This window comes from Coccidioides immitis, assembly GCF_000149335.2.
Source record: "Coccidioides immitis RS genomic scaffold supercont3.4, whole genome shotgun sequence".
NCBI lineage: Eukaryota > Fungi > Ascomycota > Eurotiomycetes > Onygenales > Onygenaceae > Coccidioides > Coccidioides immitis.
Window position 1 is genome coordinate 2,712,021 of NW_004504311.1, and position 27,696 is coordinate 2,739,716.

The window sequence follows — 27,696 nt, forward strand, 5'->3', positions numbered from 1 at the left end:
TGGAACGTGGACGCCGCCCCGATCCTCTCGCGAATCGATGGGGATGGAGGGTCAAAAAACATGGTTCCTCACCCGTGCAGTCACCGGTAAGGCCCTCGTGGGTTACCACCTGGGGGTGGGCACATGGGACACGGGGCACGAGTAGGCCTTAGTTTCTTCACGGGAGCTAGAGAGAGGGGAGAGCGCAGATCCCGAGGTTTCGATACCCCAATCCAAGATTGTCTCGCAGGGCTATTTTTTTTCTAACCTTGGTTTGGGTGACTGCTATATTTTCGGAATCTAGTGGTCTGAACGACGGGTGAAGGCCGGGACCGAACGGCCCAGATGAGAGGTGTTTCAACTTCCTTCAGCTACCTTATTTGAGCCATAAGCTATGGAGTTGCCTTGACCCTACCTTGTCGCCCAGACCAGCTAGGAAGTCTCTGCCTTCCGAGTTGCATACGTGCTGCACCGAATGGAGAACCTCTAGTGTGGCCATTCAGAGGCATGGTGTGCCCCAGTGTATACATCAAGGTTTAACACCTTCTAGTACGGAGTACGGAGTAGATCAGGAGGAAATTTCATTGGCATGATGGGATCTTGATCATGAATCACTGTTACTAATATTAGTATATGTACCGATAGGTGTCATCGGGGTGGTTGAATGTATTGTATGTACATCTGCCTGCTGAACTCAAACACGATGGATAATTTTCGTATCCTCCATGAACCTTACGTTCCAACAACTCTCCAACTGCCTTCTAGGCGAGAGGGACACAAAAATATAGGTGCCCTATATCCTAAACTCTGGTAGGCGAGCAGAAAGGATAAAATGCAAAGGGCCAAAAAGGGCAAAAGGACAAAAATGCTCGCTAGAATACTGTACACAGAAGGCAAGAGAGATATGCACCAGGCCATATGCTCTGGATATTAGTTGGCTAAAAAAGGATCGAAGAAAGAGAAATGCATGCCACGGCGCGTGATAGTTCAATACAACGTGGGTGTGCAAGTAACGAAGCGGATGTCCACCAAGGTATATGTGTAATTTTTATCATCCGCCAGTTCGCTCTCTGATGTCTCCTAATTGAAGTTTGAGCATTTCGTTTCCTTGAAGTAAATCTTGCAGCCAATCAGCTGCCTGCGCGAGCATCGTACTTTTGCTGAAACCGCCGCCTCTGAGTTCCGGAACGAGCGAGCATAGCTCATCGAATCCCTGTTTTATGAGATTCCGCCGTTTTTGCTCCGACAGGATATGATTTGCTCTTTTCTGTTCCTCCGTCAGATTCTCACGAGGCGGTTTGATCACGTGTACTTTTGATCTGCGGGCTTGGGCGCCACTATTCGACGACCATCGTCGATCTCTTCGAGAGCTGGAAGGTCTGCCGAGGGAAAATTGAGTGCAATCGTCTTCTTCATCCTTTACTTTCCCTTTATTCTTTCGTCTTTTCGTCGGTCGAGAGTCGCCGTCCATTTGGTTCGTATCCATGGGCGAAAACTGCGTAAGAGAGTTCGGGCTCCGGAGGCTACCGACTTCAGAGGTACGGTCTGAACGTCGTCGGGGAGTTGGGCTTGAAGGTCTAGTATTTGGGGCGCTGCTCTGGGACTCGAAGCACTCCAGGTTGTGCAGTATTTCGGTCGTTCTTTCCTCCATAGTTGGCTGATCTGGCGGAACCTGATATCCTTGTTCTGCAAAACCGGCATCCGAACCCCATCGTAGAGGACCAAAGATGTGTTCCTTAGAAACAGAATAAGAACCACCATCACCCTCCGCCCTGTTATGACGCACTTCTGTATCGTTATATGCTGGGTTTCTTCGGGTAGAGCCGAAATGAGATCGTCGCACGTCCCCTCCAAGGCCATACCGTGGGTGTTTTATATCCGCCTGGTGCGAGCTTAGGTCCTTCAGGCCGTTTTCGGTGAATATTTGACTCGTGAACGTCGACGAAAAGTCATTCCCGCCCATTCCGTTCTGGTAGAGCATGGACGCAGCAGCTAGAACATCCGAACTTGGAGGCCCTGGCTTATCGACAACCGTGTTGTCGCGATGTATTCTCTGCGTAACCGGCGGATGCGACGGCAGCGAGGTTGTCGAACCCTCAAAAGTCGGGGGAAGATCTGGCCAGTCGAAATGAAGTCCCGAGTTCCCACTCCCCTGGTCTTCTAGGCCGAACCAAAAGTCATTGCTGTCGAGATGATTGGCATGCATCGAGGTAAAGAAGTTGTCCAGCATGCTTGACTCGCTATCATCCAGCAAAGCAGGCCCCGGGGGAGGAGCAGGTGCGGGTTCGTATGGTGTGTAGACTTGAAACATTGCGATCGAAACCAAGTCAGCAAGAGGGTCGTCTCACAAAACCAAAACGCACAGGAGAAAACAAGCATCAGCAACATACATCCAAAGGGCCCAGGAACGGAGCGCCCAGCGTGTCCGTGGACATGTTCAGACATACTGACTTCTGTCATGGTAGGAACCAAGCTGCTGGTGGGAGGGGTAGGGTGATTGCCTCGAAGTTATGACTGAACGGCTTTTTGGGACTTTTGCAGGAAAGACTGCCCGTGCCCAATGTTATGTGGAGGACGTTAGGGAAAAAAAAAAAAAAAAAATTGTGTACGGAATACACCGTACGGAGTACTGGAAAAGCAAAAAGCCCCGTTGCGCCGCAAGTTCTCGGGAGATGATCAAGTCCGGGGCAAGTCTGGGGGTGGATAGTCAGTTGACAAGAGGCAAAACCGAACACCACGGGGCAGGAGGAATAAGCTGGAGAAGGGACATATATCACACTAGATTTAATAGATGATATCTCGTGAAAATCTGGGGAAATTATTGCTGGTTCAAAATATGGTTGGAGCAATGGGGCATAGTGCATGGAAAAGGGTGCTGGCATTGGCTGGATCCTGCAGGCAAGGGTATTGGGATGGATTTGGACGACGGAGAGGATCACATGCAAACAGAATCCTTCCAACTGCGGTCTGAACAAATGATCAGCCCAGAGAGTGTTCGCGTGACGTAGCGGCCGCCCTGCTGGACCACACACGGGCCTCGCTCGGCAGCCGGGCAATGTAGTTTTTCCAGAAAATTCGGTCTCGGACAACCTCCTAGCCTAACCTTATTGGCCGCCGCTCTCTCCTGCCGTAAATTGGATTTGCGCAATCCCACCAATCAAAATCCATATTACACGCTCAGTCCCCACTGTGCCCAGAGCAGCAACACGAATACGACGCTGCGAGAGATGATGCAAGTGAAGGACCGCACTTCGGAAAAAGAAAAGAAAAATTCCAAAAAGAAAAAAAAATAAAAGGATAGTTAAAAAATAAAAGATAAAACTAAAAAGCCGAAAAAAAAAATTATTATATATCAAAAGAAAGAAGGACTCAAAAGAAGAAAAGGGATGTATGAAAACAATATCAAAGATTTTGACTCGTCTACTCCTTGAAACACAACGCTATATGTCTCCACCAGGACTCGAACCCAACCGCTTCCCTGGGCAAACATACATCGTTGCAGTCTCTCCGAGTAACCCGCTGACGCGAAGGATCTCATCCTAGTGGTTCCTCTTTTTTCTTTTTTTTCTTTTTCTTCTTTTTTTTTTTATCGTGAGATCCATACATCCTGGTGAAGATCCGGCTTGCTAGCCAAAGGGCCTGAGCACACGTCTGGTCGACACGCATACATCGTCACGCTGACAGTCGGCCTTTGCATATTGGAGGGTGCTTTCTGACCCCCATGATGTGCCAAAACTGCGAACCCTCGAGATCAACGATTACGGGGAAACGCCTAGATCGAATTACCCGATACCCGAACCCATCGTCCTCTTCCAGGAAGACCCTGGAAGCTCCCGAAGGGCGGGCGATTCAAACCTATCAGCTGGAACTGCATCATCTTGAGAGTTGCCATGTCTACCTTTTTGCTGCATATAGCTCCCAATGGCACGGCCACTTGCTGTCTGCAACATGCGATATGGCATCAAAGTCTTTGTGCCTTCGGATGCAGTAGGCCGTCCGCCAATGCGAATATGCCGAAAGCTCTTTTGGAGTGAGAACTCAGGGAATCGAAGCTTGACCCTGAACAACCTACAAACGATGCTGGGTTCAAGGGTATGTTCTCGAAAGGGTATGGGTCTCCGGGGATTCACACCTCCCCATGAGGCTGATAGGGCAGATATTCCCAGGGGTCCCTGGCCTCTTCAACTGGTTTGCAGAACATCTATGGGTTCACTTTAGTTGTCGATCTGTTCGGCTCTCCTAGCCAACGCTGAAGCGTGGAGCCGCCCTTTCTTGCTTCCCTTCAAACATGATCCCGAGGCGCAGCAGAGACGGGATGGACTCATTGGATGCTCAACGCCATACGTAGTATGGCATAAGCAAGGGAAAAAAAAAAAGAGGAATGTCTCAAATGATGCCTCACGGCTCGCCGAGACAAGCGAAAGATTAGACAGGGCAAACGCTCCAAAATACCCGACTACTTCCCAGCTACCCCTTTCCGCAATGGCTACCGGATCATAAAGATGTTCATTGGCATTGAGAACTCTGGGGATCGTGGACAATTTGCAACTTCGGGCTTTGCAATGAAATTCCCAAAGCCCGCACAATGGGCCAAAGTATATCATCACTTTTGATACATATCCAATGAGAGATATGGGCCACGAACAGTGTTCATACCGACGAGCCAAGTAGGCCTTCTGTATGGATCCGAGAGGTACCGAACAAAGGGCCTGCCAATTTCTGTCTTGGCAGCCAGGATCTGTGTGATCTTGCATTGAGAAAAAGTGCATCGGGGTAGGTGTCCAATCACACATCATCTCGAAGCTTGCCAGAAAAGATCAAAACTACCGTGGGAGTATCGACGGCTCTGTTTATCGCCTAATGTAACATGTAGTTTGTCTTTGGCTTGACTGGAGCAGAGTGAACCCCTGAAACACACCGTAACCGTAGTATGCGAGGCCCTCTATTCACCCCCACAAAATGGGGATGCATGGAGGTGCCATAAGGTTAACCTTTCCGGATTTGCAGAGCGTATGTACTGTACATATGGACATTGGAATCACCCGCGTCGCGTGTTGGCAAAACTTTTCGATATCGCAGTGTACATATTTTGTAGCTGGACGGACAGCGGAGTGGATTGCGTTGTGATGGGGGGGAGAGGTCGAACAACCTGGTTTAAACGTGGAATGAACGTGACGTCGCGACCAACCGAGGTTTCCAGAATCACGCTTGCCAGGCCAGACCTCATCCCAGCAACCGCGTCCAGTTCGTCCTCGCATCTCCAACTTCTACTTCCCAGCATTGCGAGGGGTCAAGGCAGGGGTTCCAAGGAAAATGAAAATCTCCGAAGTGGTCATAGTGGAATCTTTTCTGCGCGGGAGTCGACAACACCAACTCTGAAACGCATTGAAACCTGATCATCCTTTTCGCCCCTGAGCGAAGGGAGCTTACCGTTCGACGGCCCACCATGGATCGCCTCCTAAGACGTCGGATAAAAAATTTGGATTCACGAGTCTTGAAACCGTATGTGCAGTTCCCTCACATCGACTGATCGAAGGATTCTTGGAGCTATTACGAAAAAAGAGCATAAATCCATGCACGTTCGCTAACGCGTCGACCGCCGCAGGACGCTCCGCGCGTACGCCCTTGGGTATCTCACAACGACAGGGCCAAGGGTCGTATCGTTCATCAGAGTTCTTCGAAGAAAGGATTTGAGCAATGAAGTTAAAGTTAGACATGTAAGTAACCGGCCTTTCACCGCTAGCTTCTTGTGTGGCAGCCACCAAAACCCTACCCTTGATACACCCGAAGCGTAAACCAGACCCATCATTCAAAGCTAATCCAGCACGTGTAGCTTGCTCATATACTTGTTGCGGCTCTACGATGGAATAGATTTCCATCGGTTTGTGCTCTCCTCGCCGCCGGTTCTACACTGTTGCCACTACTTTTGAACAGGGTCATAGCAGCTCTGTTCAATCGGCAAAAGTCAAAAAGAGTGGTTCTGGCTGTAAAGCTGAGCCGGCTTCTACGTTTTGTAGCGACTTTCGTATCAGCGTGGCTTTGTTTCCCTCTTCTTAACAGCAGGAGGCGACCTGAGTCGGAGCCCAATACGTTTAGAAATGATGCTTTCCCGGATAGAGGGGGAAATACAATCAACGTATCGAGCCAAGGTCGAAGATATTCTGTTTCGACAGCCACGCACCGCCCTGCTTTTGCTGGAAGGACTCTCGATCTCACTCTCTTTGTGGTGGTTAGGGCGGTGGATGTGCTTGCGTGTACGTCGTGGTCCCGATGGAAGCTGCATCGAAGAGCTCGCAAGAGCTTTACGCGCATAGAGTCAATTATGCCTCAGTTATTGGACACTGGGGTATTCGCTGTAACCGCAGCTACTGTTATGTGGGCTTGGTTCTATGTACCCGAAAAGCTCCCATTCTCCTATGGTAGGTGGATTAGTGAAGTTGCACAGATCGATCCCCGCCTCATAGAAGCTTTGCGGAGTGCACGAAGGGGAGATTGGACCTATGGAAAACCAAAAGGGTCTCAGGATGTGCTGGAACCAATGTGCGAGGATTATGGGTGGCCGAGAGTCTGGGGTGACCCCTCACAGACCGTTCCAATACCATGTGAAGTCGTTCATATGGGCTGTGGCCCGAACTGCGAAGTTCACGCCATATGGCGATTTGCAAAGTCCTTTAGGTTTGCACTGATGACTGACCTACCGATACAGCTTTTATTACGCTCAAGATCACCTTCTCTTCAAGGGTATTTCGGAGCTGTAAAAGCTTCGCTTCGTTCTTCCACCTTTCTGGGGCTTTTTGTTAGCATATTTTACTATTCTGTGTGCCTTGCTCGCACTCGACTGGGCCCCAAAATCTTCTCCTACGAAAAGGTCACGCCGATGATGTGGGATTCGGGACTCTGTGTGGCCTCTGGCTGCATGATGTGTGGATGGAGTGTTTTTGTTGAAAGTGCAAAAAAGCGCCAGGAAATTTCTCTATTTGTCGCGCCGAGAGCCATTGCTACTTTGCTTCCTCGGCGATATGATCGAAAGGTGAGTGGGTCCGAAGATATGGCGTTTCGCTATGTTACTAACAGCCATGGACAGCATATGTGGAGAGAACAGCTGGCATTCTCTCTTGGTACTGCAATTGTTTTAACGTGCATTCAATCGGATCCCAAAAAGGTTCGCGGTGTTCTAGGCGGGGTACTACGTCAAGTCTTCGGGAAAGCATGAGCATAGAGAGGGTTTGATTCAATAACGGCGTATCATAACTGTTGTATTACTAGATCTCGGGTCGATGGGTTCATGTGGCAACTTTCGGATACAAATACATGCGTTCCCATATGAGGGAATCTATCAGGGTCCCCAACCGCTGAGGAGTGTCGGTTGGTCAAATCGTCCGACATTTTAAAGCAGCGTCAGGGAGGAGTAAAAGGGGGATCGTATAAAGCGAAGCCCGACCGGCATTTTTCCGCAACAACGAAGATCGGTTTGATCGCCCAGAGAAAGCCGGATGTCTTTTTGAAGTCCGAAACGAGATTGCGATCGCTCCGGTTCTAGTAAAACGGAGTCGACAGAAATGCGCCGAGGCATGCTACCCAGGCCGGGAAATCGGCCACTGCTAATCTCAGGCGATGGAAGCCGAGCCATCTGCCCATGTCGCTGGCAGCGCCATTCCCGGTCCGTTCTCCAAGCATATCCTGAATTGGACCAGCCACCCACGGAACGAAAAACAGATGCCCAACTGCAGCAGCCAATCCCGCGCAGTAAAGCTTAGTGCTGAAGGTTGGAATGGAGAATTTGTAGTCAAACACCAAGTTCGCGATGGTTGCGGTGCTCGTGGTCATGTTGAGAGCCAAAACAACCCACACCGAACGGTGGAAGAGAACTTTCCACCACTTTGGCAGGATTTCGTCTGACTGCTTGCGGACTGAAGGGTGGAGGAAGGTGGAATTGTAAACTAATTCTGCCGTTGCGTAAACGAGGGTGCCGGTGCTGCCGATGAGGGGCGCTACGCGGAGAAGCCGCATGGGGTCAAAAAAGACTCCGGACGCCATTCTGGGAGTATTCGATTAGAAGTGGAAGTAATGTTGAACAAACAGATGAACAATAGCTTTTACTGTGGCCTTTTGGATTGAGTAATGAGGTTAGAAGTTGTTTCCATCCCAAAGCAGTTGAGAGCGCCGGTGCGCTCCCGTGTCCGGCGCATGGAGTAAATCGCGGGATTTCGTGGGGCCGAAAGATCGTACGTCCAGCCCTGGTCTCGAGCTTTGGGTTGCTCCGCACTCCGCACTCCGCAACCAACCAACCAGCTCTTTAGTTACCTGTTACAACCTAAGCCATGGTGTACTCGTCCTTCGTGGTCACAGTTTGATTCTCAAATCCCGCTCCCCACGGCCCGAGCAACGCCTACCATCCATCCTCTAATTAAAGTATCGAGATAGAAACTAATCTCCAGCAAACCAGGCAATTTTGCAACTTGAACCTGTTCTATGAGTTATTGGTGAGATGTCTGTGAATAGCAATACTCTCCGATATCTCCATCTGCCAAATTGGAAGTTTTTGGAACCCCCACATGGCTATGTTCAAGCAAGCTGTAGAATAGCCGCAAATCCTATATCAGAAGTGAGGGATAAGTAGTGAAATATATTCTAAGTATTGGTACATAGGAAATACGCTAGCCAGAAATAAATGCTTCTATATGGGCAAATGGGTGCGAGTTGAAATACGTACGGGAACCTGCCTGACATGATCAATTGCCCCTGTTATTAAGCTGATGATGCAGAGATTGTGACATGCACCAACAATCAACCAAGGAAGCATCAAAATAAACTGGAAGTGAGGGAGAACAATCTTTACTTCGCAACTTACATATTTTGAAGTTGAAGGTGGGGGGAAAAAGTGGTGCAGCTGTCTTTCAATTCATCCAGAGTCAAAACCACAAGGCATCACTCCAAGCAGAGGCGGGGGGCTGGGACAGGTAAGGGCAGTGCATCAACCCATCAAAGCTATCATGAAATCACTTGTGAGCGCGCTTATTCCTTTTGCCTTAAGCTTATGTGTGTGGAAGTAGCTGGTCCGTACTGCCATGTGGCAATCTAACAACAGATGCAGCTTTATGACCATCTGATTGACCAGTTATAAGTGTCTCACTAGCATTGAGAGTTATTTCCTCTAATTCACCCCAGTCAGGCCAGTGAAATTACTGGAACTTCACCCGCAGAGAGCGATACATGTGGGTAAGATTGGGGAGCATCGCCGGAAAGGCTTTGAACAAGCGGGAAAAGTCTTCCATGTCAGAGTCAGGAAGAAAAATGTATTTTTACAGGGAATGTAGAGTGTTTCACCATGGTTGAATGTCCACCAGTATAACTGATCACAACAAATAGCTGCAAGCCGTTGTGGGAGAAGAAGGTCTGGCAGGTGATGCAGCAGATGTTTCATGGATGAATAGCTGGTTTGTGCTCTATAATAATTCAATGGCCTCAATGTATGCTTGTCGGCATGCAAAGATCCAACCCATGGCACCAACCATGCAGTTTGTAGGCATCTCTCCCAGCCAATTTTCACAGATTGTGTTGTTAGCAAACCAGCATTCATCTAGGCTAAAGCGTTCAGTGCCTGGTAAACTAGGCCAGAGATGTAGACATCTCCTATAACACACACTGCCGCGTTACTGCCACTGGAGAGGTTCCAACCAGTCATGCTCAGGCCAGCATGTGAGGTTGGCATGGAGTGGATGGGATTGCTTGTAGTGCTTCGGCATGTATTTCAATGGGGGGAGCAAACCCAAGTCAGAGTGTACTGGGCGTTTTCCAAAGGCCTCAATCAAAATTAGTCGCCTGATCTCAGCGGAATGCGCTGGAAAAAGGCGCTTTTGGGGATGTGGGGATGAGCAAGGTGTTGCAGGAAGTGTGGGCATTTGGTGGGTTCGGTAATTTCTTAAAATGCTTAAGCTTGAGCTTGAGCTTGCGCTTAAGCCGCCGTTCCTTGAATGGGTTGGATACAATTATCACCATAATGAAATTTAAACTGGCAACAGTGGCAGGCACTGAGCGCAGAGGACAGACAAGCTGTTCACGATGAAGTTATGTACTCCATACCTCTGGAGTGGTTGGCAGAAAATTGGAACAAAGGTTTTCCGGCCTGCACACGCCCGGCGCTCAACCTGCAGCCATCCAATTTAGGCATCAATAACCTTGACGCGATCAGCGCTTCTTACAAAAGCCGCGACCCCCACCTCAAGCTTGTTTGCATCTGCAATGTCAAAGAATGAATTCCTTCATATTTCGAATAAACTTCTTGTGCATGGACCACAAGTCCCTAGGTACACAAAGGGACTTTCCCACACTAAGAACCAGTGTATCCATGCAATCTAATCTACTTTAGTATTCTCTGATGCTCAAAAATCATGGCCTCATTGTTCACAGCTGGCTTCTTTCAAACGTTTACTTTCCCTGCCCCTGAACAAATCTTCATCCATGATGCACTCTACGGTGGACATCTAATCACAGAACCCATTCTAGTCGAACTTCTCCAATCTCCGTCCCTTCTTCGACTTCATGGCGTCAGCCAGCATGGTGTTACGGGCCTTTTCGGCCTCACACCGCGCGTGACCCGCCTTGAGCACTCTGTGGGCGCATTCCTGCTCGTGCGCAAAGTCGGTGCAAGTGTTGAAGAGCAAGTCTCTGCTTTGCTGCATGACGTGAGCCACACAGTTCTCAGCCACGTGGTGGACTGGGCGTTCTCGACTCCAGGACAGGAGAGCTTTCACGAAGTTCATAAGAAGCGGTATATCAAGACAACGGAACTGCCTGAGATTCTTACTAAACATGGATTCGGCAACTTGAAGCCGTTGGACGAGGAACTGTACCCGCTGGTGGAAAAGCCCGCACCGCGTTTATGCGCTGATCGTCTCGATTACGCCCTCCGGGACGCAGCCGCATTCGGCAAAATGGACATTGCAGATGTACTACGTGTATTCGCGTCTTTGAAGGCTGTCCCTAATGCGACTGATCCAGCTCGACAGCTTGTGCTGGAGGACTCACAGCTGGCGTTATCATTTGCAAGGGCCTATGTTGCATGTGATAGAGATGTTTGGGCAAACGCAGCCCACATCGACATGGACCAAAGGACGGGTCTGCTGATCGGAGATGTGATTCAGCGAGGAGCAGTCAAGGAGGAATCATTGTGGAATCTATCAGATAAGGACTTCTGGGAGTTGTTACGCGGCATCGCTAATCCGGATGAATTGGAAATGATGAAGCGGTTAGAGTCTGAAGGTATCCCTAAGAAGGCTGATTCAGGACTTCCCCGGGGCGCGAAGATCCGTACGCTTGACCCAGACATCTACCTTCCGGATACGAAGCAAATTTTCCCCTTGTCTACTGTGCGACCCGAGTGGGCCACCGAGGTGCAAGAATATATTCAAAGCCGCCGATCCCAGCAAGACTAAGACTGGCTGTCCTGGGAGCTAGCAGTCCGATGCAACTTGATTGTAGGTACTGGAATATACACGGTATTCGGTACATACTATCTACATCCTGCACGGAGTATCGTTCCGTATGCGTGGCGTAATGCTGAAGCTTAATAATCAAACTTAGTAGATTATAGCCAGGTCAACTTCACAATGCCACCAAATTCATTCAATGTCAACCACTCATCCTACAAAGTACAGACCGAATCTTCCACAAATTGGGTTTGTAGCAAAATCAAGTGTGTCCAAATCAAATCAAATTCATAGTTAATTGAATGCTTGATACTCTGTAGATAATCGCTTCTGGGCTGGACTTCAATAGCCGCTGGGCTAACTAGAAGTCACATGACATCGGAATAACTTTGTGGACCTCATTAACTTGTACTGTACGGAGTACTCCGTAAAAGGAGAGGCTTTCTTATCGTGGAACAGAGTTTGAAGGTCGTTATTTACACTGCTCATCTGTGATTATGCGAAGTACCTAAAGGCAGACTCACATTAAACAACATTATGGTTCTAACTCAACCCATCACTGACAACCTACATTCCTTTCCCATTATCTCCCGTGGTGTTTCCGGTCTTGTGCGCAAAGTTTCTTCATCAAAAGTAATCAAGGTTCCCTATGATACCTACGAAAGAAGGTTGAGGAAATTATTTATAAGCGCTTGGGTGAACATCCTTTTATCACAAAATTCCTATCAGCATACAATGGCATGATCATTCTTGAGCACCTTCAATACCCTCTCCGTAAAAGGCTCAGGGACCTGCAGGAGGCTAACCTGGTTACACCAACTGAAGATGTACTCCGCTGGGCGTGTCAAATAGCTCAAGGCTTACAGCATGCCCACGCGCGCGGAGTTTTACAAGTTGATATCGGCCCTCACAATATACTGCTAGATGGGCATGGGAATGTGAAGTTAGCCGACTTCGCCGGATCATCCATTGATGGCTCATCACCCAGCATAGCTAGCAGCACACGAGCTGAACATCCAAGATTTCCATCATCGATGCCCTCTCTACAAACAGAGGTTTTTGCTCTCGGCTCTGCGTTCTATGAACTAGAAACGACTCGCAAGCCTTTCCATGATAAAATGGACCACGAGGTTGAGAAACTATCTGGTGCAGGGAACTTTCCAGACACCAGCAGCCTTGAACTAGGCCGGGTAATCTCTGCTTGCTGGATGATGGAATACCAAGACGTTGGCGACGTGTTGAGAGACATTGAACTTATTCAGAAGGAAAAAGTTCGGACAGAAATCCGTCGTGGATGATTTGCAAGCTGTCAGAGGAGGAATTTCGCGGAGGTATGTAACCTGGGCCAGCTATTATTTACTTCTCGTAACTAAAAGTCCCATGCAGCTATATTGTCCTCTCACTCGCCATAGGCGTTCTTGTCATATATTTCTCCCGTAGACATTTTTGAAAATAAACTGGCCCTGCCGCCTCGTTTCCCGTCCTCGATTGATCGCTTCGTTTGTAATATTCAGACATACGACTAAAGCAAAGTTGTTAGCTTTCTGTCCCCCGGCACCTAATGGTCTCAACTTACAATGACGACGGTCCTGGTGGGATCAGCGCAAGTTATACAATCTCCCTTGGCTCTCGAACTCCCAGCGAGAATATCATCGGATTTTGTAGCCCATTCGTCCGAGCAATGACGATAAGTTCCGACATTCTGCGGACGTTCACAAGTCGATGGATCACTATGTGCCTTGGGATTTCCTCGCACTTTTCATAAATATACGGCAAGTCATTGTATTGACACATCGCAGCAGCTATCAGGAGGTTGAGTCAATCAGGGAGAAGAAAGAATACCCGCAGACTATGGGATTTAGAATATCGGTGATTCTAAAAATGCACTAATATTAAGAGAATGCTAGACACTAAAAAAAATATGAAGGAGCCGTCCCAAACATCCCTCTGACCTAAGTTCACATTAGGCAGCAATAAGGTATGAACTTGTCTATCATTTACGAATCTCATCGCCCCGTTGAGGATTTTGAATGCCTAACATCATTGATACTGACTGGCATGGACCCCCGAGTCTTGTAACTTGGCTTGTCGGTAACCTGATCAGAGGCAGCGGTAAAGGAGCTTCGTAAGGTGGGCAAAGGTGGTGTTTGGATCAAAAATGTACTACCCTACGTTCGCGATTCAATATTTACTGTGTGCTATAAAAACAAAAATACATGATAGCAAACAGCGCAACCCGCGTGAGCGGACATTTCTCCAGATTTACATATGTATGGAATAGTTACTGTACTGTACGTACATAGTTACGTAACCCTGGGTAATAACTAAGTTATAAAGTACTCGAGTCATCACGTTAGGGACATCAATCAGCATGATAATATGAAAATTGAAGATATGGCCTTTCCGGTCTTTTCTCTTCTGTAAGTTACACACTTGCCTCTCCTTATTCTAGTTTCAAGTCTACTCTCCTAGAACTATCGGTTATTTTCCTTTCTCTCCAAATCGAGTAACGCTCGCCTGGTTTCGCGACCTTAATGTGCCCGAAAGCTTTCTATATCACGATGGTTGACGGTGGTTAAGTTACACTCATGGCATATATTGCCCCTGGTGTTATACGCGGCGCTTGTCCACTCTGCCAGAGAAGCTTCACCTGCCACTGTCGATACAACCCCCTAGCCTCTCATTTAGATTAGTAAAAGAAGCCTCGGATTGCGACATATCCCCACGGGACGTCAGGGCCATTAGCTTCCGGACGGAGGCCCGATCACTATCGTGTTTTGTCTGGAAATCCGAATAAGCTTCCCACATTCGGCTACCGTGGTTATGGTTTGAGCGACGGAAGCCCCTCAGAGGAGGGCTTGCTCTGTAATGCGATTGCAATTGCAGAGTGGATTATGCACGTTGCCGGTACCCCACCTTTTTTGGGAACTGCTGTGGGTGTATCTTTCGAAAGGCCTTACGCCTTTGAAACACAGCCAGTCCATTTGGCCGGCATGTTACTGGTAGCTACATTCTCAGACGCAGCTATGCTGACTGCCACCTATTGCACTGACGGTCTTATTCCCGTCTCCCATTGCACGACTTTATCCCATCTTGAGGTTATTCCACAGCCACCTGTCAACGTCTGGAAGAGCAGGGCTCGCATAGCGGAATTTGTCCGAGCATGTGGAGGAGGACTTAGCAGATACCATATCACATAACGTTACGTGAAGGATGACAGCGACATCCCCCCGCATTCATTCAGATATGGTTTGCCAACGTATCCATATCACCCGGCATCGCTTTTGGGGACCTGAAAAAAAAAAAAAAAAAAAAGAGCAAAGGGGAAAGGTCGATTTGGGTCACGACAGATCAAATGCCGAATGGGGAACAAATGTGGTGTTATTCTTGAAATCGTAAAATATGTACCACCCTGTTATTGGGATGGCGACGCTTAGAACATTCAGGGCACAGTCTCTATGTATTAGTGATTGAACTTCACTTAACTCTGGAAATGTCGAATAATCTCAATTAATGACAATTATAAAAGGATTCTCTTACACTTCCCTTATGAATTGAGCATTTGAATGCAGATATGCTAAAGTTAATTGCTTTTGGCAGAACTATTTGTTTCGATGGTTTCTGATCCGTTTCTACAATAAAAAACCCGAGAAATTGGAAACTGGTAAAAGAAAAAGGAGAAGAACATCATCTTGAAATCTAGAGTCGTAGCTGAACTTGAGAGTAGGAGTGATTGGAAGCCGATTGCTTCTCGATCTGCTTGATGGCTTGAGAACATTTCCTCGGTCTTTCTTTCAATGTAACAGCAATCTTCAACTATGCGAGCATTACGCAGCATTTCTCTAACGCGTCTTGATCCCAGCATGTATTCCGATGCTACCTGAAAATGTCTGTTAAGCTGCTAGTCAACGTCAGGCAATGACAAGGCGATCCAAAAGCATTAGCACGAGGCCTTTACTTTGAGGTCTTTGCATATTTAAATCTGTCGAGATTCCCCGGACGCTACGTTCAACGTCGTACGAGTTCCAAATTTCGACTCTAGTAATTACCTTTTCAATCTACCAAATGCCTTTGGCTTGAATTCTTCCTGACTCGAAAGATTCTTCTGTATCACTTTATATGAACGTAGTAGTTAGTCCTCTGTAGGCAATTTCCCAAGTCTGAACGAGGTTCTCACATTCCTGTGTTTGTCACCTCGAGGAGTGATGAATTGGTTGGTTCGGATAGCGAGGGACCGAGAGGATGGCTAAATAGCAGCAAGCTATTGGTGGGACGCGGGAGCTTGTTCGAGAAACCGGGGTTTTTATTGGTCGATTTCAATACAGGAAGGAAAGAACTGCACTAAACCAAGTTAGGACTAGCCAATCCAAGTGGCCCGCGGCCATTCCATCGCGATATCGTCGCCGATTCATCAATGGGCTGAAATTCAGCAATTGTCAAGAACGGCTCCCCAGGACGCAAACCATGGCGTTTCGAATAACCCCATTATGGGGTCGGATTCTTTCCTCACGGGGGCCATCATCATTTCCTCGTCGACTTCCCACTGAGCGCCCTCAGATATTCACCCGCAAGTTTTCGTGTCGGCCTCCACTGCAGCAACTAATCACGCCAGCTTCAGAGAGGGCCTCCTGGACCACACAGAATACAACTACGATGTAAAGTTCTCACTATGAGCTTGTGTTCCTGAATAAGAGCTAACGTACCTAGGTTATACACAATCAGTGTAATTATCGGAACTCTCGCCCTAGCTTACGGTTCCGTGCCGATGTACAAAATGGTAAACCAAACCTGTTAAAAAGCTCACCCATGCGCCGAATATTAAGAAATTTTGATAGATTTGTCAACAAACTGGCTGGAACGGCCAACCGGTCTCGTCTCATCTCGTTAACGGAGAAGATACTTCGTCCCGTCTCACTCCGATAACCGATTCCCGCCGACTACGCATTACCTTCAATGCCTCTGTCTCAGACGTCCTCCCTTGGAAATTTACTCCCCAGCAGCGTGAGGTTCGGGTTCTTCCAGGAGAGACTGCATTGGCGTTTTACACCGCAACGAACAAGAGTGATAATGATATAATTGGCGTTGCAACCTACAGCGTCACACCAGCTCAGGTTTCTCCATATTTCAGCAAAATCCAGTGTTTTTGCTTTGAGGAGCAGAGGTTGAATGCCGGGGAAACTGTGGATATGCCGGTGTTTTTCTTTATCGACCCAGATTTTGTTAAAGATCCGGCCATGAGGAAAATTGACACGATAACCTTGTCGTACACCTTTTTCAGTACGTTTCCATCTGATTTTGTTCCACTATATGGAAGCTAACTCGTAAATACAGAGGCTCGTTATGACGATGATGGGGTTCTGAAACCGATTCCTACCTAGGAACTCGGATATTTCCCATGACATCCGTTAAAACTGGTGTACTGGCATTCCTTGCACATTGTACTCGACTCACGGCGACGAATCCACCCAATTATCACAACGCAACATTTCAACGAATAAAATACCACTCCACGCACTCCTATCCCATTCTTCTTGGCTCTGGCGTTCAGTGGACCGGACTCCCCTCAGTTTTGGCACAGTATCAGGCGAATAAAATTCATGGAACTTTGGCATTTTCGACGGAACATTAGAGGACGTATATCTACGATATGTACTATAGAATTTTGTTAACTTTTGTATATAAACATGATTATTTTGAATTATTGGAAATTCAAAGTTGAATATTTCCTTTTCGGCTCCCCAGCAAAGAGTTCTTAGGATCCGTGGTGCACGGACCACCTATTTAAGTCGGGAGTCGCGTTGATACGCGTTGACCCGGTTGTGGCATTCCAAAAGTCTTCCCATCGTCCCTCATTCTTCCTCACCCTTCCCCTACCGTTCACTTCGGTTTATTATAACAATGGCACTACTCGTCGATAGACAGCGCCCTCGCACACTTGACGCCCTCACATATCACCATGAATTGTCCGCACGACTCAAAGCTCTGGTAAGCAATCACTGACCAAATGAATAGCTAGAAATCCACTGATCAGTAGCCTGTAGGCACAAAGCGGTGACTTCCCCCACCTTCTCGTTTACGGTCCCTCTGGAGCGGGCAAGAAGACCAGAATAGTTGCCACATTGAAGGAGCTATATGGCCCAGGAGTGGAAAAGATAAAAATCGATGCCCGTGTTTTCCAAACCTCCAGTAATCGAAAGCTCGAATTTAACATTGTTGCTTCAATATATCACCTTGAGATCACACCGTCCGATGTGGGGACGTACGATCGCGTCGTGATTCAGGAACTGCTAAAGGAGATAGCACAAACCCAGCAGGTTGACTTATCCGCGAAGCAGCGATTCAAGGTGGTGGTTATAAATGAGGCCGATCACCTTACTCGAGACGCGCAGGCGGCGCTGAGAAGGACAATGGAGAAGTATAGTCCGAACCTGAGACTCATTCTACTCGCCAACAGCACCGCGAACATCATTGCTCCTATCCGCTCCAGAACGCTACTAGTAAGGGTTGCAGCTCCAACGGCGGAGGAAATATGCCAAGTGTTAAAACTTTCAGGGAAAAGGGAGGGTTGGAGTGAAGCCCCAGGCTTGAATAAGAGGATAGCGAAAGAGAGTGGCAGGAACCTACGCAGAGCGCTTCTTATGTTCGAAGCGGTATATGCGCAAAAGCAAGTATCATGGCACTCACGATATCCTGGTACATCATACTTACACCAATTGTGAATAGTGAAAAAGTGACAGATGATACCGTGGTGCCACCGCCAGATTGGGAAGCCTTAATCTCCCTTATTGCCGACGAGATCATGGCCGAGAGATCTCCAGCACGAATACTTCAGGTTCGGGCACGGCTTTACGACTTGTTAACACATTGTATACCTCCAACCACTATCCTTAAGGTATCCAAATCCAACTGCTGATTGGGCCTCAAGAATGCAGAATTCCTAACTGTACATCTAGACATTGACCTTCAAGCTTGTGTCTAAAGTTGATGATATTTTAAAACCTGAGGTTATCAAATGGTCGGCTTTCTATGAACATAGGATAAAGATGGGAAGTGTAAGACTTAGTCCCCCTCTTATATACCGTTTTCATCTTGAGCTCATTATCTCGGCCTCTTTAGAAAGTTATCTTTCACCTAGAAGCGTTCGTTGCAAAGTTTATGAGAGTCCTTGAAGGGTAAGGCCGTCCGACTTCCTGAGTGCAAATCTGTGAATATGCTAAATTCATATCGTAGCTATTTGATGGGAATCGATTTCTAAATCAATTTTGTATGGCGTTCCGAGTCAGTGCAAGTTGCTCTGCTTTGGGCGTTTGGGTATGGGTTAAGACTTATTAAATGATGTCTTCGACAAAAATAACGCAACTATCATTTACTTTATCTTTTCATTTTCTGTAACTAATCCTGGTAAGCTATGCGGCTACTCCGCGTATCAGTAAACTTCCATGCTAAATGCAGGTCAAAGGGCTGACGACTTCGGCCCCAGGGACTTGGTTTGCACAGCATCAAAAGGTATAATTGTACACTGGGCATTCTATAGGAACATATTTATAATACACTTAACCAACGCCGTATCGTGTCCATCGAGAAAGGAAAGCTAAGGAGCAGCATTTTGTGTGGGTGGGGACGGTTGTTCTGAGACAACCCGAGACGTGATCTCTCTTCGAGCTCTCTTTAAAGATTCTAATGTGACTCCGTTACTCAATTTTGTAATGCCGACAACCGGCGGTTCGCCCTTCTTAACAAATTCATAAAGTCCTGTACCAGTCAGTTCCGGAGGAATACAAAAGGCGCGGGGACCCTTCACTGACCAGGTAGTTTATGCGCAGCCAATCTGAATGCCTCTCTTGCTACTTTTTCGTGTAGGTTTCCCTTCAATTCAAAGATAATGCGGCTGACCGGTACCCTTGCGGCCCAATAGTCAAATTTACCCTTTCCCTTACCCATACGTTGTTCATTCCCGCTGGTATAGACACCAATATTTGCGCTGACTCTGGTGTACAGCTTGAAGTCCATACCTCTTAGCCGGCGGTTTATCGTTTCCATTCCAATTTTCAATTGAGCGGCAGATATCCTGCGATCATGATCACGCATGCGAAGACCGTAATCTCCCCAGACTACTGTGGTGCCGCGAGTCGACCCTCCAGTCGCCATGCGTGGACGGCCCTTGCGTGATTTACTCTTTTCGGACATCTTGGGGACCAGCCAGTCCGAAGCCGGTTTGGATGTGGAAAAGCATCGTGCGGAGGAGGGCAGGGAATGCGGTTGAGAGACTGAAAATCGAAACGTTAGTATATGTGATTGGGGGGTTTATCGGGAAGGGGAGCCACTGACGGAACGGCCGTAGGAAAGACAGCTGAAGCCCCGAAAATATTCCCGACGAAGGGCCCATCTTGTTTGACTCGAAAGCTTGAACCCGCCGATTCACTTCTCACTACTCCGGACAGTGTCAAAACGGCCGGAGAAAGTTGATGCTTGCTGCACGGACCATCTGTAGAATGCGGATTAACGTTATATAATCAAAGTGCCATTCAGTCACGTGCTCCGACGCGTCTCCAACCTTTCCGGGCGCGGTGGCCTTGACGTGCTGTCTGGCGGGTGGTCACGATTCATATTTCGGGCGTGAACAATGAGAATTTGGAATTGAATCTTTGAAGAAAAAGAACCTCCCTCACGGACACGCTTGAACCACTTTTGCGAGTATGGCCCCCGATATCAGGAGTTTCTTTGGCACGCAAAGTAGCCAAGGTTCGAAATCGGGGAAGGGAGCTGGCTCAAAGAAACCAGAGGTATACATCCAACAATAATTTTTTGCCAGTTAATTGCTTGCGTTTTTGCGACGAATCGATTTGCCCGTGCTGAGAGCCATGAAGTGTTGACAATGGTTTCATAGGATAATTCCAAATCAAAAAAGCGGCGTGAGTACATCTGATCGCCCAATCACCAGTTCATTATATGTAACAGTGTCCCGAAATATATAGGAGGCAGGAAAGTTATTGAAGATTCTGAGGATGAAGACGTTCAACCTGTCAAAACGACCCCGAAGCCAGAGCCAAAGAAAAAAAGGCAGTAAGTTTGATCCTTGCACTTGTTACTTTCTTCAGGCGAGCACTACCCTCTGACCGATGCGTGGTTTATTCTGCAGGAAACCTGAAGAGACTGAAGAGCCTACGACAACATCTGACTACTTCGCCTCCTCTCGGAAAAGCCGCCGCGGCCCAAAGTCTAGTGCTCCGGTAGAAGAATCGAAACCCAAAAAAAGCGAGATTTCGGAAGCAAAATCCGTGGACGTCACCTCTAAATCGCGCAAAAGTGATGCCAAGAGAGACCGGGAGCGGAGTCCTGCTGTTGTTGTCAGAAATGGACGAACGCGCCAAAAGCCTAAAGCTACCAAGATACTTGACGCTGACGATAGCCTTGGTGGCGATGACATATTTGCTACGGAGTATCAGAAACGGGGAGGGGGCGGTGGAGATGATGATTATCAGGAGGAAGAAGATGAAGACTCAGACTTTGAAGAACTGCAGGTAGAATCACGACTTCTACAACCCGCGCCAAAAGTCTCGCGCTCCACAAATACTTCGACTAGAAATGGGCAAAAGAGAAAATCAGATGCCTTACATGATGAAGATGAGGAGAGTGAGCTATCCGATAAACAAAAGAAGAAGGCCGCGCGTGGGCAAGCCGTTAAATCTCCTACGAAACCAACCCCAAAAAAACAAAAAGCCGCTGCAAAGCCCCCGCAGGCCGAGAGCAAGGAGATCCAGGCTATATTCGATAGTATTCCAACCGTACGCCCGCCTTCCCCGCCAGCAGAAGCCAAGAAGTTCAATTTTATGGCTGCCAATCAGCGTGCACATGCTTCAGCAGCTGGCGAACCGGCGGAGCTACCTATCGGGGCAGAGAACTGCCTTGCTGGGCTTTCGTTCGTGTTTACTGGCGTTCTCGATTCATTGGGTCGAGATGAAGGTCAGGCGTTGGTCAAGAGGTACGGTGGCAAAGTTACTGGTGCCCCTAGTTCGAAGACCAGCTACGTTGTTTTGGGTAGTGACGCTGGTCCAAAGAAATTGGAAACGATCCGCAAACACAACCTCAAGACTATTAATGAGTATGGCCTTTTTGAGCTTATTAGAAAGATGCCGGCAAATGGAGGGGATGGGAAGGCTGCTGTTCAATACGAAGCGAAGAAGAAAGCTGAAGAACAGAAAATAAAAGTCATGGCAGCTGAAATAGATCGCGAGGAAAAGAAGAGTTCTGCCTCTGCTGCCGCAACATCAGTCGCCAGATCCACGAAAGCTCCACAGAAATCCATACCCGCAGCCGCAAAAGAAGCGGCTGTGGATGACCGTCTATGGACGGTGAAGTATGCACCGACTTCTTTGAATATGATATGTGGGAATAAAACGGCTGTCGAAAAGCTTCAGTCTTGGCTGCGCAATTGGCGTAACAACGCGAAAGTTGACTTCAAAAAGCCGGGTAAGGATGGCTCCGGCACTTATCGCGCCGTCATGATTCACGGTCCGCCTGGGATTGGAAAGACTACTGCTGCGCATCTTGTGGCTAAGCTTGAAAATTACGATGTCGTTGAGACGAATGCAAGTGATACTAGAAGCAAAAGGCTCCTTGAGGATGGTTTACGAGGCGTACTGGACACAACATCTCTCCAGGGTTACTTTTCAGGCGAAGGCAAAAAGGTTCAAAGTGAAAAGAAAAATCTCGTTCTTATAATGGATGAAGTCGACGGAATGTCAGCTGGTGATCGTGGCGGTGTCGGAGCTCTTGCTGCAGTCGCCAAAAAGACGCGAATTCCGATGATACTGATATGCAATGAACGAAGGCTGCCAAAAATGAGACCATTCGACCACGTAACTTACGAGCTTCCCTTTAGGCGCCCTACTGCCGATCAAATTCGTTCAAGACTTGCTACCATCTGTTTCCGTGAAGGCCTAAAGATTCCACCGCAGGTCTTGGATGGCTTGATTGAAGGCACACATTCTGATATAAGACAGATCGTTAATATGTTATCAACTGTGAAACTTGACAGTCAGAACCTCGACTTTGACGAAGGCAAGCAAATGTCCAAAGCCTGGGAGAAACACGTCATTTTGAAGCCATGGGATATTGTTGGCAAGATATTGAGCGCTCAAATGTTCTCCCAAAGCTCGACAGCTACTCTCAACGATAAGATTGAACTTTATTTCAATGACCACGAGTTTAGCTATTTAATGTTGCAGGAGAATTATCTCAAAACAAACCCTATCGCAGCCGGGTCATACAATGGCAGAGAACGGAAGTTCAAACTTCTCGAACTAGCCGATAATGCTGCTCAGAGTATCAGCGATGGGGACCTGGTAGATAGAATGATTCATGGCTCCCAGCAGCAGTGGAGTTTGATGCCTACCCATGCTGTGTTCAGTTTCGTTCGACCAGCCAGCTTCGTGTCCGGTAATATGGTCGACAGAGTGGGATTCACGAGCTGGCTGGGTAACAACTCTAAGCAAGGTGAGACACCTCCCAGACTTGTGTTCACATGGCACGCCAGCTGACAAATTCCGATTCTAGGCAAAATGGCTCGGCAGATCAAAGAAATCCAGGGACATATGCGACTTAGAGCTTCGGGAGACAGACATGAAATCCGGCAGCAGTATCTTCCGGCTCTCTGGGAGAAATTGGTTCACAGGCTCGATGTTGACGGCAAGGACGCCGTTCAGGAAGTGATTGATTTAATGGATAGCTATTTCCTGACCCGGGAAGACTGGGACTCTATCCTTGAGCTCGGTTTGGGTCCGATGTCGGAAAAGACAGTGAATATCGAGAGCCAGACGAAAGCCACTTTTACGCGCTTATATAACCAACAATCTCACCCTCTTCCGTTTATGAAAGCAAGCACCGTTGTTGCGCCGAAGAGGCTCCCGAAGATCAAGCCAGACCTTGAGGATGCCATCGACGAGTCCGATGAAGGGGAAGAGATCCTCGGCGAAGAGGAAGTGAAAGAAGATGACGATGAGCTTGATCTTAAAAAAGATAAATATGTTAGAGCACCGAAAAAGACGGGAGCGAAAAAGGCTACTGCTGGGAAAGGCACAGCTAAACCGAAACAAAACAGAAACAAAAGGAAAAAGAGTGACAGCGACCTAGACATCTCCGATAGCGAGGAAGACTCCAAGCCTTCCAAGGCTCGGAAGGGTAAAAAGACCAAGGGAAAGGCGTGAAAAATGCTGTGCACTCCGTACCTGGCGTTGTGTTCTGAAGTTTTGGTCATGGGACTTCTTGATCCCTATTTTGTATTTTCATTTGGACATGAATTTATCTTGTATTTTTGCGACCTTACATATCAACTTTCTTGGACTGAGTCAACTTGTATCTCAGCTCTGCCATAGCATTTAGGATATTGCATGGCTAATGCCAACATTGAATAATTGTAATCATAACCGTCTAGTTTATCTTTGGGCAAGCCATGTTAACCATATCGGGATTGGAAGACGGTATCGAGAATTCGCAGGATTAAGAACGTATTTTTCGTCGTATTTCATCGTATATATAGACACATATACATTATGCATATCTCTCCATGGCGTACTTGGACGTCAACGAGAGGCAAAACAGAACAGGCGCAGATTGGATATCATAAACAGCAGACAAGGCATAGAAGCATCAAATCAGCGATCAATAATCTCGCCAGGGAACCTCAATCCCCAAATCCCGCGCTACCCGCATAGCAGATACCACGCACCCCTCCAGCAAAACCATCCCGTCCCAACACCAACTTCCAACGAGCCAGACGTTGCCGTCTCCATTCTGGAATGGGCCGGCTTTATGCGTCGTCAACTTCTTCCCGTCGGTGATAGGCGTGCCGTTCAATCGCCGAGAATTAGGACTGAATATCCGCTTCACTATATCTCTGCTCTGAGGTGTCCTCAGGGTGCGAGTGAAATGCGTCCGGGCGATGATTTTCGAGGGATCAATCGGGGTTGCGGGGAAGTTTGTCACGACGACGGAGGATATGGGATCCTCGTGTATCGTCTCTGTTATATATGGGGAAGAGCGGAAATGGATCCAGTTAGGCGGGCTGGGAGCGAGGTGCATCTCGTAGAGAGCGTTGCTGGGTTGCTGCTTTGTGGCTGAGAGATCGGTGTGGACGATTGATTCGACGGCCGCGGTGGGGATGTGTGACATTTCGGACCGAAGAGGCGCGAAGATGCTTCCAACAGCGTTTGGGGGCACAGCAAGAATGACGTGATCGAAAATCTTTTGATGTGGGACGGTATCGGGCTGCTGAGTGTTACCCGGGGAGTCCCATGTAACGCGGACTCCCGAGCCGTGCTGCTGTCTCGTTACGGATGTAACACGGCAGTTGAACTGCACCGTGAGTCCCTGGCAAAGGCTCTTTTGGACCTCGCTTACACCACCCGAGACGCGTAGATGCGGAGAGTTGAGAGAGCGTTGCTTGTAATCGATCACATCTTTTGCCGGGAAGTCCAGCATCTCTGCATGTGTGCAGGTCGATATGCTTGCGAGTCCAGGGAGCAGGTAACTTTCGATAAAGTAGGCAGGTATCCAAAGACGCCGCAGATATTGACCGAAAGACTCACAAGGTTTGGTCTTGCCGCCAATCGAAGGCCTTGATTCCTTGGGTGGGACGAATGAACAGCATATTGTGAACCATACCAGGCAGAATGCAAGGTAAACGGTCTCCGAAACCCACGTCCAGAACCCGCACGCTTGAGGCCGTACAGGAGGGATCCGGTGGTTGTTGGATGAATGAATGAAATAGGGATTCGGTTGCTCCATTGGGCTCCCAAGCGCTTTGAAACCATGCTTGGGCAGCCTTGCAAAAGTGAAAAAGAAAAGCTCTTGGTGATATCTAATGCCCAAATAATCATACATGGCTGTCAAGTTGGGATAGAATCCACGGTCAAAGGCGCGCATGGGTTGGTCCACGCGGCTCGTTCGGATTCCATCTTTTGATGACACGGTAATTGAGGCAGAGTCGAGAGAGCACTGGTCTTGCTGTGTGTGTACAAGACCCAGAGATAGGTGTCAGCGACGATATTGAGGCAGTGGAGGCCAATGGCCACGGCGAGGGAGCCGCTAGGAAAAGATCGACAACATACTGCTTCAAATACTTCAACATCAAAGCGGTTATATTTATCCTGTCTCAATAGATATGCAGTAACCAAACCGGCCATCCCGGTACCAACCACAGCTACGGACTTCCTCTCCGTATCTTCCGTCTTGACGGCGCCCATTTCGGTTCTCACGTTGTCGCAACTCAAGTGAAAATTCAGTCAAGATAGATAGTCCATACACAAACCAAGGAACGAACGCGCGCTCGTGTACAGCACTTCTCAGGATGTGTACGGAGTAGTTAGCTGTGAAGATCGCTATTCGTGTCCAAGAAAAAGAATGCGGAAAAGAGAGAAACTCAAAACGCCGACAGGCACATATGAGACAGCGTTGAAACCAATAGAAATAGCTTTAACGGGGGCCAGATAGGACGAGGGAACAAGAAAACTTATTTAAAAAAGGCATGGCCAAGGGCACCTCGAGATGCATCGTGAGATCCGTGGCTGGATGCCAAATATCGGCGCTCGTCCCATTTTTTTTTTAAGGTTTATCCAGACTACCAAACTCTCCGCAGCGCAACGCCCGCATCCCCTGGCGGCTGGCGCCAGGGTTCGTTGCGAGCCGATGTCTCACCACGGGAGCCAGCAGACAGAGTTTGGATTGTTCCGTTCAGATGATTCTTGGCCACGCTGCCACACGATGCTCACAGGCAGTCAATTTGACTCCGAAGTCGCAAGGTGGTGGATGTGTTTGATAGTATCTGTGCAGACAAACACCACAATAGGTTGTTATTTGCTAAGCATCCATTGGTCGTTTAATATGTTTTGATTCTCTGTTTTAACAACTCTTTGCATCCTTGAAAGCAGCGTTGCTAGCATTACCTGCACATCTCATGGCCGAAAGTCGATGCCATGCGAACAGGAAGTTAAAGGTAAGCTACAGCAGGGTACGGGGTAGTAATGCATTGAAGGATCTTTTCTTCAGATTTTAAAAGCCAATTCTTAGCCAAGTGACGAGCAGGACGGCTAATTATCCGCGTTAGCCGCCGTTTGAACCTCCAAGGCCACTGGTTGCATGTATATTTCTTGATTTGAACACGCTCAAGCTTTTTCATGACATATTTTGGACTGGACCCCTGGGCCAGTTAACCCAGATTAAAGTCAAACCCCAAAGGAAAACTCCCTCCCCCCGGGACCGTCTCCATGCTTTATACTCCGTATACAGGTGTGAGTATCCGTGTCTGAGTTTCCACATGACAGTCTCCAGTTTAAAGCAGACGCTGACTCTTTGTGAATTTACGTACATACACAGAGTACATCTAAACCGCTTGAAAACGGGTGTTCTTAGTGCAGAAGCACGTTTTATGTGGTCTTCCAAATCCTGGGTGGTTGCCAGGGATTGACAGGATGGAGCTCCAGAACCCACAGGTCAAGCAATGGATCCAAGCTGCTGCTTGAGTATCCGAGGATTGGGAGACTGGACACCGCAATCGCCCAATACTCCGTACTCCGTAGCACCAAAGCAAATAAGTAGACGTCGGGATGAGATTGCTTTGAGAAAGATTCGAATCGCAACCGAACTAGCAAGCCGGGGATTTTGACGGAGCAAGCGACGATGACGAAGATCGCGATCCAAAGAAATAAGACAACATTATGGAGAAAGCAGTGTATTTCTGGAAACACGCCTGGTTACGGTACTGAATCGTAAGGAGAGAGACGTTTCGCTGGACGGCCTGGGGCAAAGGACAACGTCCTGGAAATTACAGGCTGGGCAGAGTCTGATTGGGCGTTGTGATCTGAGTCAGCAATAAGGTCCAATCACAACGTTAAGGTTATTCCCCTGATTCGATCCATGGGCGGTACGGGTGGGTAATGTAGCGTAAATTACAGCACCAGAGCTGCCCTGCCGAAAAGGGGCTCTGTAGGGATGCGGAACATGCTGAGCTGCAGGAGAGGGCATCTGTTGAAGAGCATCCCAATCCCTTGCGTAGAACTAGTTGCTGCAGCTCCTTCTGGACACTTCTCCGAGACCGAAAGGTGGTAACAAGGAATAAGGGGAAAATAAATTAATAGATAAAGCAAATAAATAAAAAAGAAAGGGAAACGCGGGCAGGCCGTTTGGTATTGAGGGCGCGCGTTTCACAGACAGGCCCAAAAAATAAAAATAAAAAACAAAATTACCAATCTCCAGGCCAGGACCAGAAGGGGAATAGAGAAACCCGCAGCCG

At 48.0% G+C, this 27,696-nt stretch overlaps 13 protein-coding genes across 13 annotated transcripts; 8 read left to right on the forward strand and 5 right to left on the reverse strand.

Annotated features, from left to right (window-relative positions):
• Window positions 1-577: 577 nt before the first annotated feature.
• CIMG_05222 (HLH transcription factor) lies at window positions 578-2,660 on the reverse strand. The gene is made up of 2 exons (XM_001245780.2): window positions 2,370-2,660; window positions 578-2,280 (listed from the first exon to the last, which is right to left on the reverse strand). The coding sequence occupies exons 1-2, from the start codon at window positions 2,437-2,439 to the stop codon at window positions 1,031-1,033; spliced, it is 1,320 nt and encodes a 439-aa protein (XP_001245781.2). The 5' UTR covers window positions 2,440-2,660; the 3' UTR covers window positions 578-1,030.
• A 734-nt stretch (window positions 2,661-3,394) lies between these two features.
• CIMG_13442 (uncharacterized protein) lies at window positions 3,395-4,886 on the reverse strand. Its single transcript, XM_004446124.1, has one exon. The coding sequence runs from the start codon at window positions 4,773-4,775 to the stop codon at window positions 4,194-4,196; it is 582 nt and encodes a 193-aa protein (XP_004446181.1). The 5' UTR covers window positions 4,776-4,886; the 3' UTR covers window positions 3,395-4,193.
• Window positions 4,887-5,425: 539 nt separating this feature from the next.
• On the forward strand, window positions 5,426-7,315 carry CIMG_05223 (uncharacterized protein; the record flags this gene model as incomplete). Its single annotated transcript, XM_001245781.2, has 4 exons — window positions 5,426-5,481; window positions 5,585-5,696; window positions 5,813-7,009; window positions 7,064-7,315. 4 exons carry the CDS (start codon window positions 5,426-5,428, stop codon window positions 7,190-7,192), a joined length of 1,494 nt encoding a protein of 497 aa, XP_001245782.1. The 3' UTR covers window positions 7,193-7,315.
• CIMG_05224 (uncharacterized protein) lies at window positions 6,888-8,091 on the reverse strand. The gene has a single exon (XM_001245782.2). It carries the CDS (start codon window positions 8,014-8,016, stop codon window positions 7,516-7,518), a length of 501 nt encoding a protein of 166 aa, XP_001245783.1. The 5' UTR covers window positions 8,017-8,091; the 3' UTR covers window positions 6,888-7,515.
• A 1,101-nt stretch (window positions 8,092-9,192) lies between these two features.
• Window positions 9,193-9,897, forward strand: CIMG_13443 (uncharacterized protein; the record flags this gene model as incomplete). The annotated part of the gene is made up of 3 exons (XM_001245783.2): window positions 9,193-9,198; window positions 9,349-9,501; window positions 9,715-9,897. The coding sequence occupies 3 exons, from the start codon at window positions 9,193-9,195 to the stop codon at window positions 9,895-9,897; spliced, it is 342 nt and encodes a 113-aa protein (XP_001245784.2).
• A 336-nt stretch (window positions 9,898-10,233) lies between these two features.
• CIMG_05226 (phosphoribosyl-aminoimidazole-succinocarboxamide synthase) lies at window positions 10,234-11,610 on the forward strand. Its single transcript, XM_001245784.2, has one exon. The coding sequence runs from the start codon at window positions 10,371-10,373 to the stop codon at window positions 11,412-11,414; it is 1,044 nt and encodes a 347-aa protein (XP_001245785.1). The 5' UTR covers window positions 10,234-10,370; the 3' UTR covers window positions 11,415-11,610.
• A 538-nt stretch (window positions 11,611-12,148) lies between these two features.
• Window positions 12,149-12,706, forward strand: CIMG_13444 (uncharacterized protein; the record flags this gene model as incomplete). The annotated part of the gene is made up of 1 exon (XM_001245785.1): window positions 12,149-12,706. The coding sequence occupies one exon, from the start codon at window positions 12,149-12,151 to the stop codon at window positions 12,704-12,706; it is 558 nt and encodes a 185-aa protein (XP_001245786.1).
• A 1,263-nt stretch (window positions 12,707-13,969) lies between these two features.
• Window positions 13,970-14,608, forward strand: CIMG_11493 (uncharacterized protein; the record flags this gene model as incomplete). The annotated part of the gene is made up of 2 exons (XM_012358475.1): window positions 13,970-13,982; window positions 14,154-14,608. The coding sequence occupies 2 exons, from the start codon at window positions 13,970-13,972 to the stop codon at window positions 14,606-14,608; spliced, it is 468 nt and encodes a 155-aa protein (XP_012213898.1).
• A 1,223-nt stretch (window positions 14,609-15,831) lies between these two features.
• On the forward strand, window positions 15,832-17,117 carry CIMG_05229 (mitochondrial cytochrome c oxidase assembly factor Cox11p). The gene is made up of 4 exons (XM_001245787.2): window positions 15,832-16,063; window positions 16,116-16,185; window positions 16,244-16,685; window positions 16,740-17,117. The coding sequence occupies exons 1-4, from the start codon at window positions 15,873-15,875 to the stop codon at window positions 16,784-16,786; spliced, it is 750 nt and encodes a 249-aa protein (XP_001245788.1). The 5' UTR covers window positions 15,832-15,872; the 3' UTR covers window positions 16,787-17,117.
• A 132-nt stretch (window positions 17,118-17,249) lies between these two features.
• On the forward strand, window positions 17,250-18,736 carry CIMG_05230 (replication factor C subunit 5). Its single transcript, XM_001245788.2, has 6 exons — window positions 17,250-17,393; window positions 17,450-18,072; window positions 18,132-18,300; window positions 18,362-18,460; window positions 18,525-18,580; window positions 18,639-18,736. Exons 1-6 carry the CDS (start codon window positions 17,307-17,309, stop codon window positions 18,661-18,663), a joined length of 1,059 nt encoding a protein of 352 aa, XP_001245789.2. The 5' UTR covers window positions 17,250-17,306; the 3' UTR covers window positions 18,664-18,736.
• Window positions 18,737-18,870: 134 nt separating this feature from the next.
• Window positions 18,871-19,873, reverse strand: CIMG_05231 (mitochondrial 54S ribosomal protein YmL47). The gene is made up of 3 exons (XM_001245789.2): window positions 19,737-19,873; window positions 19,214-19,675; window positions 18,871-19,160 (listed from the first exon to the last, which is right to left on the reverse strand). Exons 1-3 carry the CDS (start codon window positions 19,792-19,794, stop codon window positions 19,000-19,002), a joined length of 681 nt encoding a protein of 226 aa, XP_001245790.1. The 5' UTR covers window positions 19,795-19,873; the 3' UTR covers window positions 18,871-18,999.
• Window positions 19,874-20,011: 138 nt separating this feature from the next.
• CIMG_05232 (chromosome transmission fidelity factor) lies at window positions 20,012-23,856 on the forward strand. Its single transcript, XM_001245790.2, has 5 exons — window positions 20,012-20,191; window positions 20,296-20,320; window positions 20,384-20,471; window positions 20,548-22,904; window positions 22,965-23,856. Exons 1-5 carry the CDS (start codon window positions 20,105-20,107, stop codon window positions 23,612-23,614), a joined length of 3,207 nt encoding a protein of 1,068 aa, XP_001245791.1. The 5' UTR covers window positions 20,012-20,104; the 3' UTR covers window positions 23,615-23,856.
• A 41-nt stretch (window positions 23,857-23,897) lies between these two features.
• Window positions 23,898-25,923, reverse strand: CIMG_05233 (uncharacterized protein). The gene is made up of 2 exons (XM_001245791.2): window positions 25,517-25,923; window positions 23,898-25,412 (listed from the first exon to the last, which is right to left on the reverse strand). The coding sequence occupies exons 1-2, from the start codon at window positions 25,649-25,651 to the stop codon at window positions 24,069-24,071; spliced, it is 1,479 nt and encodes a 492-aa protein (XP_001245792.2). The 5' UTR covers window positions 25,652-25,923; the 3' UTR covers window positions 23,898-24,068.
• Between the last annotated feature and the right edge of the window lie 1,773 nt (window positions 25,924-27,696).